General features: G+C 34.8%; 1 protein-coding gene across 1 annotated transcript; it reads right to left on the bottom strand.

Moving 5' to 3' along the window:
• Positions 1–301: 301 nt before the first annotated feature.
• Positions 302–17000, bottom strand: LOC138317071 (cyclin-dependent kinase 11B-like). The gene is given in 18 exon segments (XM_069258695.1): positions 302–1398; positions 4662–4851; positions 5387–5535; positions 6064–6180; positions 6551–6561; positions 6564–6657; positions 7448–7569; positions 8008–8113; positions 8510–8631; positions 8909–9187; positions 9483–9563; positions 9979–10170; positions 10616–10756; positions 11106–11230; positions 11461–11635; positions 14286–14440; positions 15947–16123; positions 16904–17000. Coding segments are annotated over 18 exon segments (2352 nt in total). The 5' UTR covers positions 16915–17000; the 3' UTR covers positions 302–1293.
• Between the last annotated feature and the right edge of the window lie 638 nt (positions 17001–17638).

Here is a 17638-nt window from a genome sequence, read left to right as displayed (position 1 = left end):
AAATTTACTTTATCAGCCCATAAAGGAAAAAATGGCGTCGCCGTTTGTAACGTCGCTTCTGATTGGCTGAGATGACGGCGTAATAATTTCATAGACAAAAGAGTCCCAAAATGAACTTTAAATGTTGAAGAGATTATCTTTAGTAAATTGAATTATAAGGATTAATTTGAATAGATTTTTTATGTTATGGAGATATAACACAAAAATCTGAGTGTACTCTCAGCATAAACCGCTTCGCGGTTTATTTAGAGTACACTCAGATTTTTGTGTTATATCTCCATAACATAAAAAATCTATCTTAATATAAGGGATATAAGTGATAAATCATATATACATTGCAAATGTGATGAAATAGTCCCTTCTCTCTCATACTGTCGCCAACATTCATATTTACCAAAAAAGTTATTTATATGTATTATACTTAAGACATAGGTTCTGTTATAAATTTCTTTGAAGGTTAAATCTTCGCTAACTGATAAGGATGCATCATTTCAGGGGATAGTGGTACAATTGTATATAAGAACATTTTTTTTTAAAATTTGACAATTATATGTACAATATGTACTTGCTAGCATAATAACTTTCTTGGGAATCATTTTGATTTCCGGACTTGACAGCTATGGAAATATTGAAAATTACATTACATATTAACATCTTTATTGAAACACAAACAATTTATACCACTTACCATCTCAAGTTTTATATCATATTTTTTTGGGAAGGGAGAGGGAGTGTTGTATATGCCAAATCTTTGGTCAAATACTTTAGGTCGACTCATTTTAAAGGAAAAGATAATTTCCTATCATGTCAAATCAAATGGATTCTATCTGGACACATTTCTATAAGTTAAAAAGTGAAAGGAGGAATATAAATATGGGCCATGCTACAGCTTCTCAGTGATATGCATTTTCACACAAAATATCATATGGGGACACTAAGGAGTTACAGAACAGTCAAAATTAATACCCAATCAATCGTTTTTTTCTCAAGCTTAAATTTCTTTGAAATATATGTGTCTGTAAGGACATTTTTTTGTCTTTTTTTCTTGAAATTGTGAGAGGTCAAAGTCTGCAGTTAAATCATTTTCAGTCACTCCCCGATTCACAATTTTTAATGAATACTCCGTCTTTTCCTCCGAGTTTAAGAATTTTCTCAGCTATCACTGTTACTAATCAAGCATTTTGTTCTCCTCTAGATTTATCACTGGTATTTACTTTCCCTCTACTAAAACTTCAGACTGAAGCTCAATGCTGATCTCCTCTAGATTTATCATAAGAATTTACTGTCCCTCTACTAGAACTTCAGACTGAAGCCCATTCCAACAGCAGAGGCCCCCTTAGCAGCACTGGTCAGGTGGAACCCTCTGGAAGCCATCACTTTCTCCACATCTTCATCAGCCTGAAGCAGAAATATAATCTAGAAATTTCTTTCCGATTTTTCTATTCAATAAAATGTTTAGTGTCTTAAAGGATTTGTGCAGTCAAAAATGATAATTTCAGTTTATGTTGGAAATGGCTTTATTAGCACGTGTAAAAACCTCTCCGTGCCGCGTGCGATCAGAATAACCTGTAAGCCGTCGATATCAAGGTCCAAAGTTCTGACCGCCCGATTATGCATATTTTCTAGCTCTAAACCGTGTGACGTCATAATAGTCCGTGGCTTATAGCTGTACTATAACTGATGTGCTATCGCTTACATCGACGGTCACAGAAAAAGCCGATCAACGATTTTTTATGATTACTTTTGAGTGAAGTTAATCGTTCAATAATATTGGCTCGAATGTAAATAACTAAAAGAGTGAAATTGGATGTTTCAAATACTCTAATTTATGCTCTGATAGCAGGTATCTTCGTGTAATTATGAAAGAAAATCCACGGAGAAATGAAAGTTTCGGATTTTTTGTCAAGGAGTTCAGCAACGAATAAGCTTTAATTAGATAATATTTTCCTGTAGTCTGTATCTTTGATACATTGTGAATTAAAAAGTTTGTGACTGTAGAATGAAATTTTACGTAACAATTGAAGAAATCCTTGATTAAAGTACATGTATTGACGTACGTACACACCGATGATTGATCATTATAAACATTGTGTTGTGTGTTGCTAACCGAATAAATTGAGATACATTTATTACGATACCGTAAAACGTTTCAACATATGGTAGAAAGAATTTATTTTTTATATTATAAAAGATCTAAATATTGAGATATTAAGCAAAACAAACTATTTTTTTACACTGTGCGATCGCTTTCAATTTTTAATCGATATACGAGTAGATACTCCGATATAGATATATAATTAGCCATGCCTTTGGTTTGATGGTTATGTAATACTTGGACCAGGATGTTGTTTACCTGTACACAACGCCATTCATTGAACTCACCTGTAATTACCTGGCCGCAGGCAATTTGCTATTCGGTGGACTACATCGGGTATTTGCTATTGTCTTACTGTCAGTCAGGTTAGGACATCCGTTAATTGGATTGTGATTTGAATTATGGAAACCCCCGTACATCTATGCTCTAGGTTTTTTATTGTCACCTCCATTTTTAAAATGAAGATGTAAAAGCAAATGGAAATAAAACATCCCTGATCATACCCAGGAATATATATTACATATATATATATATTCCGTACACAGGTAAAACAATAATGGAAGTCGACTTATTCAGAAACAAAAGTGGTTCTAAGAACTATTTCAACTAAAGATTTAACCTTAAAAATTATTCCAGTCTAGTAATGTAATTACGGAATCGTGGCATATAGCAATCTCCCGTAATTTCTCAGGTTTGACTGTATAGTCATACAAGAATGGTTACAGCATTTCCACACTAAATATACTTATTTAAATATCACTAAGTATAATTTTGAAAAGGTACAAGATATCATATCTGTTTAAAATGCCTGTATACAAGTAATTTCATTTTTCATTTGAACACTATATGTGGTTACTTTTTGGATTATACGATAAATTTTCATAAATCATACTATTAAATCTCGGTATGATATACAAAAGGATCGACAATGAATATACAATTTTAAGGATTTAAATCTACACTTATACTGTAATTTAGAAACATATATCAGAAATATCATTGATGTATTTCTGCTTTTTAGTAAATGTTATGGATAAAGTTTCAAAGGCAACAATATAGATATACATATTATTTTCGGTATAAGTTCGGTACTGTTACTCCAATATCACATAAGTGATAACCGTCCACATTTTATTTTTTAATCAAAAACTGTGCTGTGTTTGCATCGTTATGGCAGAAGTTTGAAATAAAAACACGGATTCTAGATATATTCATGCTAAATTTTGGGATTTTACTCGTAAAAAGATAGTGTTACATTATACTGTTTTTTTATTACACAGATATTTACATGATATGCTATCTAAATCTCATCTCAGTCCAGACTGATCTGAACATCATTTTGATATCGCTATCAAATTGGACTGTTTATCTAATCTAAAGTTAGATATATGCTTGTTTGAAATGGTGTAAATGTAATGTTTTGAAACTGAAAATATTTACACCATAAAGATAGAATAACCATTTACTCGAAAAAACTCAAATTGTAGATCTAACGTATACGTGTATGTGCTGTATAGATGTATAGTACTAGGCTTACCTTGTGTAGCCGCGGACTACTGTGACATCACAAGACCACGTGACCGCCTAGCTCATTATCTCTAAACCGTAGCCGACACTACCCGTAAATCACGACCAATACCAACCGATAGCGTTAAAAGCTAGGCGATTCGTTGGGTGGGACTTAATTTTTCATTCATCGAAAGCAATATCCTGACATATTATCAAAAAAAAAAATTTTGGCTGCACAAATCCTTTAAAACGAAGGATCAGGTGATGAAAATATGCGGCAATTGTCATCATCATAATTTTATCTACAGTGATGTCCCATCAGAACCAGTATTCAATATTATAAGACTCTTTCATATGTGGATATGAAGGATAGGGATATTCTACCCGAGGGTCACAAAATGTAGTAAAACCCGAGGCTTGCCGAGGGTTTTGCTACATTTTGTGATCCCGAGGGTATAATATCCCTATCCTTCATATCCACTTATGAAAGAGTATTTTTCTTTCATACCTTGATGTTTTATTGCAATTTTACAGCTATAATATCCCGCCATTTTGAAATAAATTCGGAGAAATCGACGACTGGAAGTCAATTTTCCATACATGAAAATTAACGTGATATTTTCATAAACATTCCCTTGTTTGCATCTTTTATAGTAAAACCAGTCATATTTGTGAAAAAAGGTTGAAATTTTACAGAGGAAATAGAGATTTTGTTGACGCCGTGACGTCACGAGGCTTTATTGCATGAGTAGCCATGCAATACAGCCTCAGGCGACATGAGTGTATTGCCCTGGACCAGCCAGTATTATACCCGTAGGTATGAAAGAAAATATCATGTAACCTATGTGAACAATGGTTTACTAAATTGTTTGATTGGAGAGAAGATAGCTTAGAATTATAAGTTATTCATTATAAAGTAAGAGTGGGTTTAAAAATACATGGACAGTTTTATAGAAATTTTATAAATGTTAAATGCCATTTTAAGCGCTTCCTGATATTAATAACATCGCTCTTGATGTTGACATAATTGGTAAGTTAGGAGTGTATATACACCTACCATTAGTTTATTGTAAGCGTTGCCACCTGATGGAGGTTTGGGAGAGTTCTGATGTTTGCGGGGCTGTTCACTCTTTGCTGGCCATGTTGGGAACATGGATGGATCAACAGGAAGTGGAGACTCTTTGAAGTAAGAATGCACAAGCGCTTCGTCCGCTGTGATCCGTTTCTCTGGATTATAGGTTAAAAATCTGAAAAAAGATAGAATGGAAAGTTGGAAACCAAGCTAAGCACATACAAACTATGAACATCATAAAAGGCAATAAATATCAATCGAAAAACGGTTTTCACATCTTCACGAATACATAAATTGGTGACTAAGAACTCTTTCTGACAATGGTGCATTCATATATATTTGTGCTCAAGCTCTATGAATTTTTACTTGAGCCATATGAACGTGTGCTTGAGCCCTATGAATGCGTGCTTGAGCTCTAGGAATTTGTGATTGAGCTCTAGGAATTCTTGCTTGAGCTCTAGGAATTTGTACTTGAGCTCTAGGAATTTGTACTTGAGCTCTATGAATTTGTACTTGAGCTCTATGAATTTGTGCTTGAGCTCTAGGAATTCCTGCTCGAGCTCTATGAATTTGTACTTGAGCTCTATCTGAAAATTTATATCTCACAACAATAAAGTGGTACACAGAACAAGATATATGCCATGTGAAATTTCATTTAATTCTACTAACATTGCTTTAGCTTAAATATGTGCAAGAATGACCAGACTTACCTATTGAGCAGATCAAAGCCTATGTCTGTGAAATATGAGCCAAACTTTTGTCGTATGGTGTTGTATGGGTAATCGGTGAATGTACATTTCTTCATTCCTGGTAACTCACCGACACCTGGCCAAATCTTCTCGTTAGGAGTTCCCAGATCCTAGAAGAAAAAAACAGATAATGTTTCACCCTGATTAAACCTAGGATTATATTTCATCCCAAAATCATATAATAAACTCTATATTAGTTGGTTATCGTTTATGTTTACACATCCCAGTGTGAAACATCCATGGTGTCTCTCAATGGTCAGCTCTAATCTTTGTGGATTCTTATTAGTTTTCAACTTCAGATTACTTTTCATCACATTTTTTATTTACATGAACAAAACTCGCTAAAACTTTTGTCTTTTTGAAAATTTGAAAATTAACTAATTCAAGTTTGATAAACATGATAAACAACAGTAACTTGTTGGGGAACCTCTATTTCATCAGGTACTTTTCAAATTGATTATAGTTCTCAAATACCAATAGTTGTTTTAAATAACTTAACACAAAAGTTAAATTACATGTGAAAAAAATGATATTCCAAAAAAAAACCCAAATATACTCTCACTAATGTTTTATTGGAGAGCTTCTTCCACAGCCTACAAGAAATAATTTAGCCTTTGACAAATAAGTGAAAGTCATGCCTTGAAAATTCTATTCAGTTCATCAATCTCAGATTTCCCTGGCCAAAGTGCTTTCATCAGCAGAAATTCAGCAAAGATACAGCCCACCGACCACATATCTATAGCTGTGGCATATTCCTGTAAAACAAAATCATCATTATTATACAGTCAAATACATGTATACAACCCATCATGCACATATCTACAGCTATATATTCTAATATAAAACAGAGAAATTCTTACTTAAAAGCTGTTGTTTTCGAACATAATTGACTATTACTAACTGTTTTGTCCAGCTTCTTTTTTCTAAGATAGTTGACCATTACTAACCGTTTTGTACAGTAAAAACATTGAGCTGTATACCATACAATAACAGTTTGTAGATATTTATAACCATACCAACGATATAACCAAATAAAAGTTGTGATATCTCCGAATGATGTATACATATGTACAAAACCTAATGTCACATTTTTTAGTTTGTAAAACCTACCTTCCAAAACAATACCTTACATCCCATAATAGTTCAGGAGCTCTGTACCACAGTGTTACAACAATGGGAGTATATTGCTTTAGAGGGGAGCCATACTCTCGTGCCAGTCCAAAATCACCGATCTGTGAAATAATTAAACAAAATGTATTTCACAATTTATCTGACAAAGAAAACATATAAATCAAGACTTATCTTGTTGCTCGAACTGGAATTTGATCAAAGAAAAGCCTTATCCTTAATGTGGGTCATTGCATCTTATATTAGGTAGGCAGCACATCACCTTTAACTTTACGGGACATCGACACATTATTTGTAATGACGATGAGTGTATGAAATATCGCCTTTAAAGCAGGTCAAGGGTCGCAATGAAGGTTAAAATAAACTAATGTCAGTACATAACTTTCCCTATACATGGTGTCCCGACAACCACAATTTCTAAGCATGTTAATTCATTTGATAATTAGGCGTCTTTGTGTAGACAAATAAGCTAGGAGTAACAATCAAGAAACTAGTAACCTAGATTATAATAATTACCCATTATATGCTTTCACTAGATGTAGGAAAATGGTTGAAATATGGATCAAATTGACCTTCTTAGATATACAAGATTCTACCTCACCTTTATTGATTCTAAAACAAAATACAAAGATCCAGTGACAAATGAAGTACAAGAAAGGACTGAAATAGTACATAGAGTGAAGCCATATTCTCTCTTTGTATATTACAGAGTTATCTGCCCATATGGGTTGGTATTGATTGTGACGTTGTGTATTTGAGAGCTCAACGCCATACCTTTCAGGGAAAGCAACATGAATTTCTCTCACAGAATAATTATGTCACAATGGATACCTACCCATAAGGGAGATAACTCTGTAATATGCGAAGACAGAATATGACCTAAATGAGTTATACCTTGAGTATGCCTTTGTGACTAAGTAGCAGGTTGGAGGTCTTGAGATCGCGATGTATAATCCAGTTATCGTGAAGGTGCTCCACACCATTCAGTAGTTGCTTCAACAGTGTTTTCACTTCACCTGGTGTGTAGAAAACAGATATCTTAGTTCAGATAGTATAGAACATTTCTGAATTCTGTTAATTTTTCATTACTTCAAGCCAGGAAAACGAAATTGTCTAGATACTCTCCGATTAAAAGATTACATGTAAATGGATACTGATCACTGGCTACCCAACTTATAGGTTCAAGGTTTGAGTCGTAACATGATTGTTACATTTTTCTCTATAAAATACTGACATTGAAAATATGAATCCAAGATACAGTTAGCTGATACAGTAAAATTGCTACCTTGAAGTCAGCTGGAGCTCTCTAAATGTGGGTTATCAGAACAAATTGAGTGAGATGTTGTTACATAAATCAGGTTAGAACCAATAGAACTCTTTGAATAAAATAAGGTCCAAAAAAGTCCTCGTATTTGGAGATCAAAACTGTATATATTAAGACAATTCAAACTTACCGACAAGGAATGGCTGCTTCATAGTTTCCATCAGACTTTTCAGATCATGTTCTACATAGTCCATTACTAAGTAAATTTTGTCAATATTACTGCCAACTACAATCTCCTACAAAAATATAATGTCATGTTATCTGTCAAAAACTTATTTCAAAAGTACTATATGTACACGTTTATGAAGCTGGAAATTCACCTGACTTTTTTTAACACACTCTAAGCAGCCTTGATACATGACCTTATCAGATACAAAAAATACTTTAAATTTAAAGACAATAAACCATTTATGTTGCTTGAAACTTCATACCGGTACAGTTCTTCAATTTTAGAGTTGTAAGCATGACAGTCATTTGAGAGCCAAATTTCAAAATTCATTTTATTCAAGTTAAATATTTTTAGAAAAAATGGTCTTTGTGAAAAGAAATTGATAAAAGCTTTAGATTTTAGCCGTATCAAATGAGAGAGCTTTTTCCCGTCATATTGTTACACGATTATTTCCTTTGCTTACCCGTACTGTGACAATGTTCATGTGTTGAGCCTTGAGTAAGGTGTTTATCTCCCTTAGACTGGTGATAGGGAATCCTTCTTTTTCTTTTTCCATCTTCAGTCGCTTCAGTGCCACAATTTCGTCTTCCAAACAAAGACAAATTATCATTGGTGGTAATTAATTATTTTTGACTGTAATATCTCATATTAGCCATGGCAAACAAACAAACAGCTAGTTTGAATGATGTTACATAGATATATGTCTTATTAACTTATAATTGAATAAATTATAATGATCAAACCTTTTCTAAGGCAGGAATTATAGATAAACTGTTTCACCATTGATCAAATGATTGTGTATAAATTTCCCTTATCTCATTGCATTCAATTAATTATGCTTTCATTATAATAAAAGAGTTACCTGTCTTTTTATCTTTGGCACGATATACAACACCATAAGTTCCTTCCTCAATACGATTAAGGCAGTGAAACTCTTCGACATTGCGGCAGCCCTGAATCGCAGGAAGGTAAGGCGGGAGGTCTGGAGCGAGTTCAACTGGAGACTGAGGTGGTGTGTCTTGTAGATACATACGATCGTCTTGGTGATGTTCTGATGCATGCATGGAGGATGGAGCACTTTCTCTGTCTGATTCCTCCTCTTCCTCCTCCTCATCATCATCAAATATCGACCTCAAATTATCTACAACAGGATCAAAATCAAGTTTCATCGTCGGGTCTTTCTGGTATTGTTTTAAAAAATAACTTTAAACTGAGATGACTTTTAAGATATTTAACAACAAAATTAATGTATTTCAAATAAAGCGCTGTCAGAAAAATGTGAAATAACTTATGCAGTTTTGAGCTCAACAATTCAAAATTTGGCATAAAGATTATTATAAACGATGGCTTTAGTCTTCCTTGCAAATCATATACTTCTTCATAAGTCTATACAAAATCGTGCCAACAGATATACTGTACACCTGTCCCTCACTGACCTTTGATTGATTCATGAGGACTCTGTTCCATGTCACTGTGTTTCTGATGGCTATCCTCACTACCAACATTGCTGTCACTTCCTGCAGAAAAATTAATGGTTAAAAGGAGATAATGTGATACTGTTCATCTGAATTTACAAGAAAATTGATCAACGAAAAAAAATGAATTAAAGCGAAATATCTACAAGTTAGCCTTACTAAGCAGAAGTTTTTACCAATTTTTTTTACAATTATAAAACTGTACATAATTTGCTACGTTGATCTCTTCCTATTCTAATCCACATTTCTAGTAATAGTATCTAATTCATCATTAGATATACCATCATTTAACATTTTGCATACAATCAATAAAATTATTACAAATAAGTTAATGCAAAACATTTTGAACAAAGATACAAAAACAGAGATTTTTTTTGTAATTTTTTTTTCCAAAACAGAACTCAAAAACATACCTGAGCACTTTATGCGGTTGCACACTATTAGTTTATTTGAATACCTGAATCAGAATCGGAGTCACTATCTTCCTCCTCTGCTGATACCTCGGAGTCTACACTGTGGGCGTCACTGCCTTCCGGCATCTCCTCATGGGATGAGGTCACATGATCTTCCTCTTCTTCTTCCTCCGAGTCCTCCACAGCATGTGGGTACTCCTCTTCTGGGGTGTGTGGACCGCGTGGGCGTGAACGCTCTGTATGTATAAGATTTATTAACACATGCAATCATATGGAAGATTGTCAAGCTGAATGGATAAGTCATGAACATATAGTAAAAGGAGGTCTTCTTATAAGTAGAGTCTTAGTTCAACTGGCCAAGTTTTAAGGGCATTCATTCGCTTTAATTAATTCCTTGTATTCTCCCTTGGAAAGATTTACAGAAGTTAAGGGAGAAATTTTAAGTTAACTAAAGGAAATGTTGTTACTTTTTTTTAGAGTAATGCTTTCCTAAATGGAGAAGTCTTTTAAAGAAAATAAGGAACATTCATAAAATTCGGCCGAGAGTCATTATATATCATCTACGTAGGTCAAGGAAAAAACAGACTAAAAAATTCACAAATAATTGGCCCCAATACATGTAGACATGGTATGAAAGTTATAAACAGAATGCTCCTTATACTGTTTAAGATTAATATGTACCTGGTTCTGGGGACTTGACACGGTGACGAGATTTTTTCTCTCTGTGTGAATCACTTGTGAACTGCCGCTCCCGACTTCGACTCCTTGCTCTAGACTGTTTTACGGATTTCTTCTCTTTTTCCCTATCACGTCTGTATTGTGCTAGATAAGATTAATTTCAAATCAGTATAATTACAACTATAACACACAAATTGGGAAATTAACAAATTTTCTTTTACTTTTTATAAGGTATTTTATAATCAATTCAATTTCTAAAAAATTGTCATATCTAAGTATAGACTTTGAAGACATCTCTTAGTGTATATAATTAGAATTTATCACAATCTATTTTTGTCTTCAATAATATGATCTTTTTTCTTATTTTGAGATGTAAGAAAAGACAATCTGATTCTCATGACAATCTGCAAATTGAATACTTCACTTGTATTATAGGTAAATGACAACATCATGATATTTGTTTATTAATTTAACTATTTTCCAGATAATATACCTTCTGCCCTTGCTTTTTCACGTTCTTCCTCTCTGCGTTTTCTTCTCTCCAGATCTTTACGCTCCCTTGTTTCTCTGATTCGCCTTTCTCTTTCCTTCTCTCTCTCTAATCTTTCTAGTCTTTCTCTAAAAGGTGAAAAACATAAACATATCAATACATAGCTTATCACAATAATAAATGGACAGCTTGACTTGTAATATGAAACCTTTTATCAAAATGCAATGATATAAATCAGTTTGTATATTTTACAGCTATTGAGGCTTCATTTAGTAAGTAAGGTATGATAAGACAATAAATAACCAACAAATTATGAAACACAAAACTTTAAAACATTGTTACAGAATTAAGCTTTTACCTCTCCATTCGTGATTTTTCTCTTTTCTCTTCTTCTTTTGCACGGCGCTCCCTTTCTTTCTCTTTAGATTCTTGATAATTATCTCTTACATCCCTTGTTCCTCGTTCTCGCTCTCTTGTATCCTGTTTCCTGGATCTCGGTGGCTCCCGACTGTAACCATGACTACGCGACGACCCTGTAATTATTGAGAAAGCATTTAACATAAAACAGTTATCTAAAATGAATGATAAACCTTGACATGGAAAATGTAAGTAATTGCACATGTATATCACCCAAGTATTGAGCAGTAAAAGTTGCTCCCTATATTGACCTCTTTTTCACAAGCACACATATTATAATATTGACTCTTGTCATATTCTGTTTTTCAGACGTTTCCGATCAAGAATTGTTTGTGTTCGGTTCACCCATGCTTTCGGCACGTCATTTTATTCATATCCACTTAATTTGTTGTGAAATGCATTATGGGAGATCATAAAAGATTATGTCTTTATCAGCACTTGGCCTAAATATCCCAACGTGACCAGTGCAAAAGACAGAAAAAAAAGGACAATTTTTTTTTAAATTATTGTATTAATATTCAACATATTTGCACTATGATACATACTTAATTAGTAAGCTATGTATTTTACTCAAACATACAGGGTTATTAAATTTTCCTGTCGCTTTAAGCATTGATGTTACTTTTTTTTAACTTCATAGAGGTATGGAAGAAAATTTGTTTGCAAACTGTGTGAATCTGCGTAGCGGATTCTCACAAAAATTTGCAAACAAAATTTATTTATTTCATAACCCTATGAAGTTAAACAAGAGATCCCAGAGGGATCTTGGCGCCCACCTAAGAACGATCTTTGTTTGACAAAGGAAAGAGGGATCTTTTCTCTGCTTTTCAAGCTTTTACTACGTATTATTAAGACACATGAAATTTGAGAAAGATCCTTTGACTACTTTCTGAGATATATAACAGTATCAAACTTCAATTATCAAAATCCAAGATGGCTACCTGTCGGCCATCTTGTTCACCGATCGGTCCTAAAATGCAATATGCCCAACTAGCCCTCTAGAAGAACCTGCACATACAATTTGAGACAGATCCCTTCAGTACATTCTTAGACACAGTAGAAAAAAACTTCAATTGTCAAAATCCAAGATGGCGTCCTGTCGGCCATCTAGTTCACCGATCCGTACCAAAATGCAATATGCATAACCAGGGACCTAGGGGAACCTTCACATGAAATTTGAGACAGATCCCTTCAGTACTTTCTAACAAGTAGTGGTAACAAGCTTCAACTATCAAAATCCAAGATGGCGTCCTGTCGGCCATCTTGTTCATCGATCGGTTTGCAAATGTAATATGCACAACTAAACCCTTAGGGGAACCTGCACATGAAATTTGAGACAGATCCCTTCGGTGCTTTCTGAGAAATAGCTGTAACAAACTTCAATTGTCAAAATCCAAGATGGCGGCCTGTCGGCCATCTTGTTCACCGATCGGTCCCAAAATGCAATATGCACAACTAGGGCCCTAGGCGAACCTGTACATGAAATTTGAGAAGAATTCTTTTGGTACTTTCTGAGAAATAGCGGTAACAAACTTTAACTATCAAAATCCAAGATGGCGGCCTGTCGGCCATCTTGTTCATCAATCGGTCCCAAAATGCAATATGCACAACTACGCCCCTAGGGGAACCTGCACATGCAATTTGAGACAGATCCCTTCAGTGCTTTCTGAGAAATAGCTGTAACAAACTTCAATTGTCAAAATCCAAGATGGCGGCCTGTCGGCCATCTTGTTCACCGATCGGTCCCAAAATGCAATATGCACAACTAGAGCCCTAGGGGAACCTGTACCTGAATTCTTTCGGCACTGTCTGAGAAATAATAGTAACAAACTTTAAACTATCAAAATCCAAGATGGCGGCCTGTCGGCCATCTTGTTAACCGATTGGTCCCAAAATGCAATATGCACAACTAGGCCCCTAGGGGAACTTACATGTGAAATTTGAGAAAGATCCCTTCAGTACATTCTGAGAAATAGCGGTAACAAACTTTAACTATCAAAATCCAAGATGGCTGCCTGGCGGCCATTTTGTTGACCGATTGGTCCCAAAATACAATATGCACAACTAGACCCCTAGGGGAACCTACATATGAAATTTGAGAAACATCCCTTCCGTACTTTCTGGAAAATAGTGGTAACAAGAATTGTTAACAGACAGAAGGACGGACCACGGACAAAAAGCGATTTGAATAGCCCACCATCTGTTGATGGTGGGCTAAAAAGACATACATCAATACTTATGATTAGTTTAAGCGTACGATTCTATTGATTTTCCAATGGATTATTTTTTCTAAATCAATACACAATGTCAAAATCTCAACTGTGACCTCATGATTAAATTGGAATTTCGCTCCATTCTCAGATTTTTTCTTCATAGTATATGAAGGAAAAGAATTTTTGTTTTGTTTAGTTTTACGTCCTATTAACAGCCAGGGTCATGTAAGGACGTGCCAGGTTTGTTGGTGGAGGAAAGCCGGAGTACCCGGAGAAAAACCACCGGTCAGCGGTCAGTACCTGGCAACTGCCCCACATGGGATTCGAACCCGCATCCCAGAGGTGGAGGGCTTGTGGTAATATGTCGGAACATCTTAACCACTCAGCCACCGCGGCCCCTGAAGGAAAAGAAAATCCAACTCTCTGATTGAAGGAAAAGAACCTGCCAATCAGAGAGTTGGATTTAGTATGAAAAAAAAAATATTATTGGGAAATGAAGAAATATAAGCCAAGAAATCAAACAATTATTATAAGCCAAGTTCACATCACTTACTATCTTTGTCTCTAGGCGGTCTATCACTTTTATCTCTTGATTGAGTTTGTCTCTCTTTGTCACGACGTCGATCATCCTTGTGTTTGTGTTTCCTCTCCTTCCGTCCTGCTTGAACTTGTGGAGGTTTGATATCTAGACCGTCCTCATCTTCTATCCTGTGTTAAATGAGAGATGTTAACAATATTTTAGATAAGAAATTACAATTAAGTTTTTATCTTTCTGCAATTATACCTCAAAAAATGGTTGATTAATTCAATTTAATTGATACATATACAACTCCCTCCAAAACATTCATAATACAATGACAATTTTCATATGTATTTTGTATTCTTTACATCATTTATTTCTCATTTTTCATTGACCATTCTACCAATCAAATTAAAATTAGACTTGTAATTCCGCTCCACTACAATACTCTACGTTACGCTCCGGTACAAGATCTAATGATGCCCCGTTTGAGGTCACCTCAGCATGACCTCTGGCCTAGAATTGGAACATCTCGGGACGTACTATTTTCCGTTTACACTTACGAATGAATCAACCAAACCAAAGATTCCGTAGGCGACACGCTGATTGGCTAACCATAGGGGTCATGATTAGGGCTGCCGCGATACGGCAGAAGCGTACCACGATATATTGCGATACACAACAACTGTATTGTGATATGTATTGCAATATTTTGACCTTAACATATGTGTTGTCTATTTTGTATATATTCCATAATAAAAACACCCATTACATTATACAAACATACAGTGCTATGTTATGTAGTTTTACATCGATTTGAACCATGTTGTTGAGTAACAAAAATGTTCAAATGTGTTCTTGTTTTAAAAAAAATACGAGTCTGTTTGTGAAAACGCTAGGCTAACTGTTACAGACGATCGTAACCTAATAATGCAATAACTAAACATGATAGTGTCTGCAAATATTTACACTTTTGAACCTAAATGATGAACAAATTTACGTACAATTGTCCTGGCAAAATAAGCTTACGATCGTGATTAAACTTCAAAGGGCTGACCGGCTTGCAGTGTTGTTTTGACACGTGTAGGAAATTGAAAATGGCGGCGGACGATGAAGCCTGAAAAAGCTGGCAAAATCCCTGCAGCCATGTATTCACCGGGCCTTAAATGTGTTTAGAGAATTAGATATTCCGGTATTGTTGATTGATGGAGCGAATCAGCTTGATAATATTTCAGAAACTAGCCTAATGTCATATTGTTTATATTCAACGTCATGCAAATGTTTGAATCATTTGAACATTATACACGTTAGTTACAAACATTTGACCGACATCTGAATCGAATGAAAACGAAAGGGATACCCACATGGCTTCATATTATCGGAAAGGAAAACAAATACAACTTGCTGGTTTTGTTTTAATGACAGGACGTTTTTAATTATATCAAATTAATGAAATTATGATACTAAGAAAATATATCGTAAAAAACCGGTACAGGTAAACTGTATCGCGGTACAATATTTTTTGGTGGTGTATTGCAATACCCCAATATACCGGTGAACCGCGGCAGCCCTAGTCATGATGAGGTGACCCTGAACGGGGGCATCGTAAGATCTTGTATTGGAGCGTAACTTAGAGTATTGCAGTGGAGTGGAATTACAAGTATAATTTTAATTAGATTGACCATTCTACCTACTTGTCTTTACTTGTAGGTGCAGCATCATCATCTTCATCGTCGTCATCATCTATAGCTTCGCGAGACTGCGGAGACAGAGATAGTTGACTGTCGGGATCATCCTCTCTGTAATCAGGGCTGGGGGCCAGTTCACCCTGCTCATAGGGGCTACTGTCATCCTCTGCATCTGACATCACCCTATAGAAATATATTGGTTAGAGGAAACATTTTACGATCATTGAATAATTATGCCAGAGGAATAATTCACTTTCCGCAGTATGTGACTACTGTAATTATATTGAGCATAATTATCAGGAAAATAATTATTAAATGTTTGACAATTATCTGTATATACATGTTTACATGATGATTGTCATCGTTTATATATTTTGATGGTGGGTATACACCATTACGCACAGTTTCAGTATTTATTTGAACCTAAAACATATTAACTATTTTCATTAAGGATTAACTTGAATATATTTTTTATGTTATGAAGATATAACACAAAAATCTGAGTGTACTCTAAATAAACCGCAAAGTGGTTTATGCATCCTCGATACTCCAGGGCTTCCGATCACTTACGATCTCTACACCCCTGGACTATCTCATAGTGAAATTGAAGGCAGCTCAGCGGAAAACATTTGACCAATCACAGGCTAGCAAAGATTTCCTTTGAAGACTACAGAGAGAGCGACACCAAACATCAAAGCCACACAGTCAACCACAGTGTACCGTTATACGGCTCTTTTGATGTGCATCAAATGACTAAATTACCTGTTCTATTCTGTTGCCTCCAGTTTTACTATGAGATAGTCCAGGGGTGTAGAGATCGTAAGTGATCGGAAGCCCTGGAGTATCGATTATTCGTTCTAGATGAGAGTACACTCAGATTTTTGTGTTATATCTCCATAACATAAAAAATATATTCAAATTAATCCTTATAATTCAATTTACTAAAGATAATCTTTTAAATACTCAAAATTCATTTTGGGTCTCTTTTGTCTATGAAACCATTACGCCGTCATCTCAGCCAATCAGAAGCAACGTCACAAACGGCGACGCCATTTTTTCCTTTATGGGCTGATAAAGTAAATTTAATTTTTAAGCCAATAAAAATGCTTGTTACAAGCAAAATTGAATTACATTCAAATCAAGAAATCTCATGACTTTAACGTTAACTTTAATTGTTCTGTTTTTAATTAAGTTTTGTGTGAGATCAAAGACAAGTAGAGCTACATGAATTTATTCATTCCAGAAAATCCCGCTAATTTACTCCATATATCTTTTTAAAAAGTAGCAATAAATGGTGATAGCCATATCAAAGTTTATTATGATAATATGGATCAAGTCCGATTTCAAATTAACAAGATTTGAATATCTGAATATTTACAGGCCAAGAATCAAGATACAGATAAACTCGAATTCCATCGGAGACATCCATATATTCGAAAAATTTCGTGGCATTTAATGTAACGTCTTATTGATTAAAATGTCAATAGGCATAAAATACCATTACAAACCTACCTTATATATATATCACAACATTTACAAAAACACGACGTCCAAAAGCGACAAAGCGTACTGTTTTAGTACTTCAATACAAAAGAGTTCTTATAAAGGGAGGTAAGGCAACAGGCTAGAAAGTCATGTAATCGTACCGGATATATGTAGCCTGTTATCTATAAATGATTCGGTCCGCATGAACGTCAG

Source organism: Argopecten irradians, chromosome 1, assembly GCF_041381155.1.
Source record: "Argopecten irradians isolate NY chromosome 1, Ai_NY, whole genome shotgun sequence".
NCBI classification, from domain to species: Eukaryota; Metazoa; Mollusca; class Bivalvia; order Pectinida; family Pectinidae; genus Argopecten; species Argopecten irradians.
The sequence above is the reverse complement of the archived record's forward strand: the minus strand, read 5'-3'. Positions and strand labels throughout refer to the sequence as shown.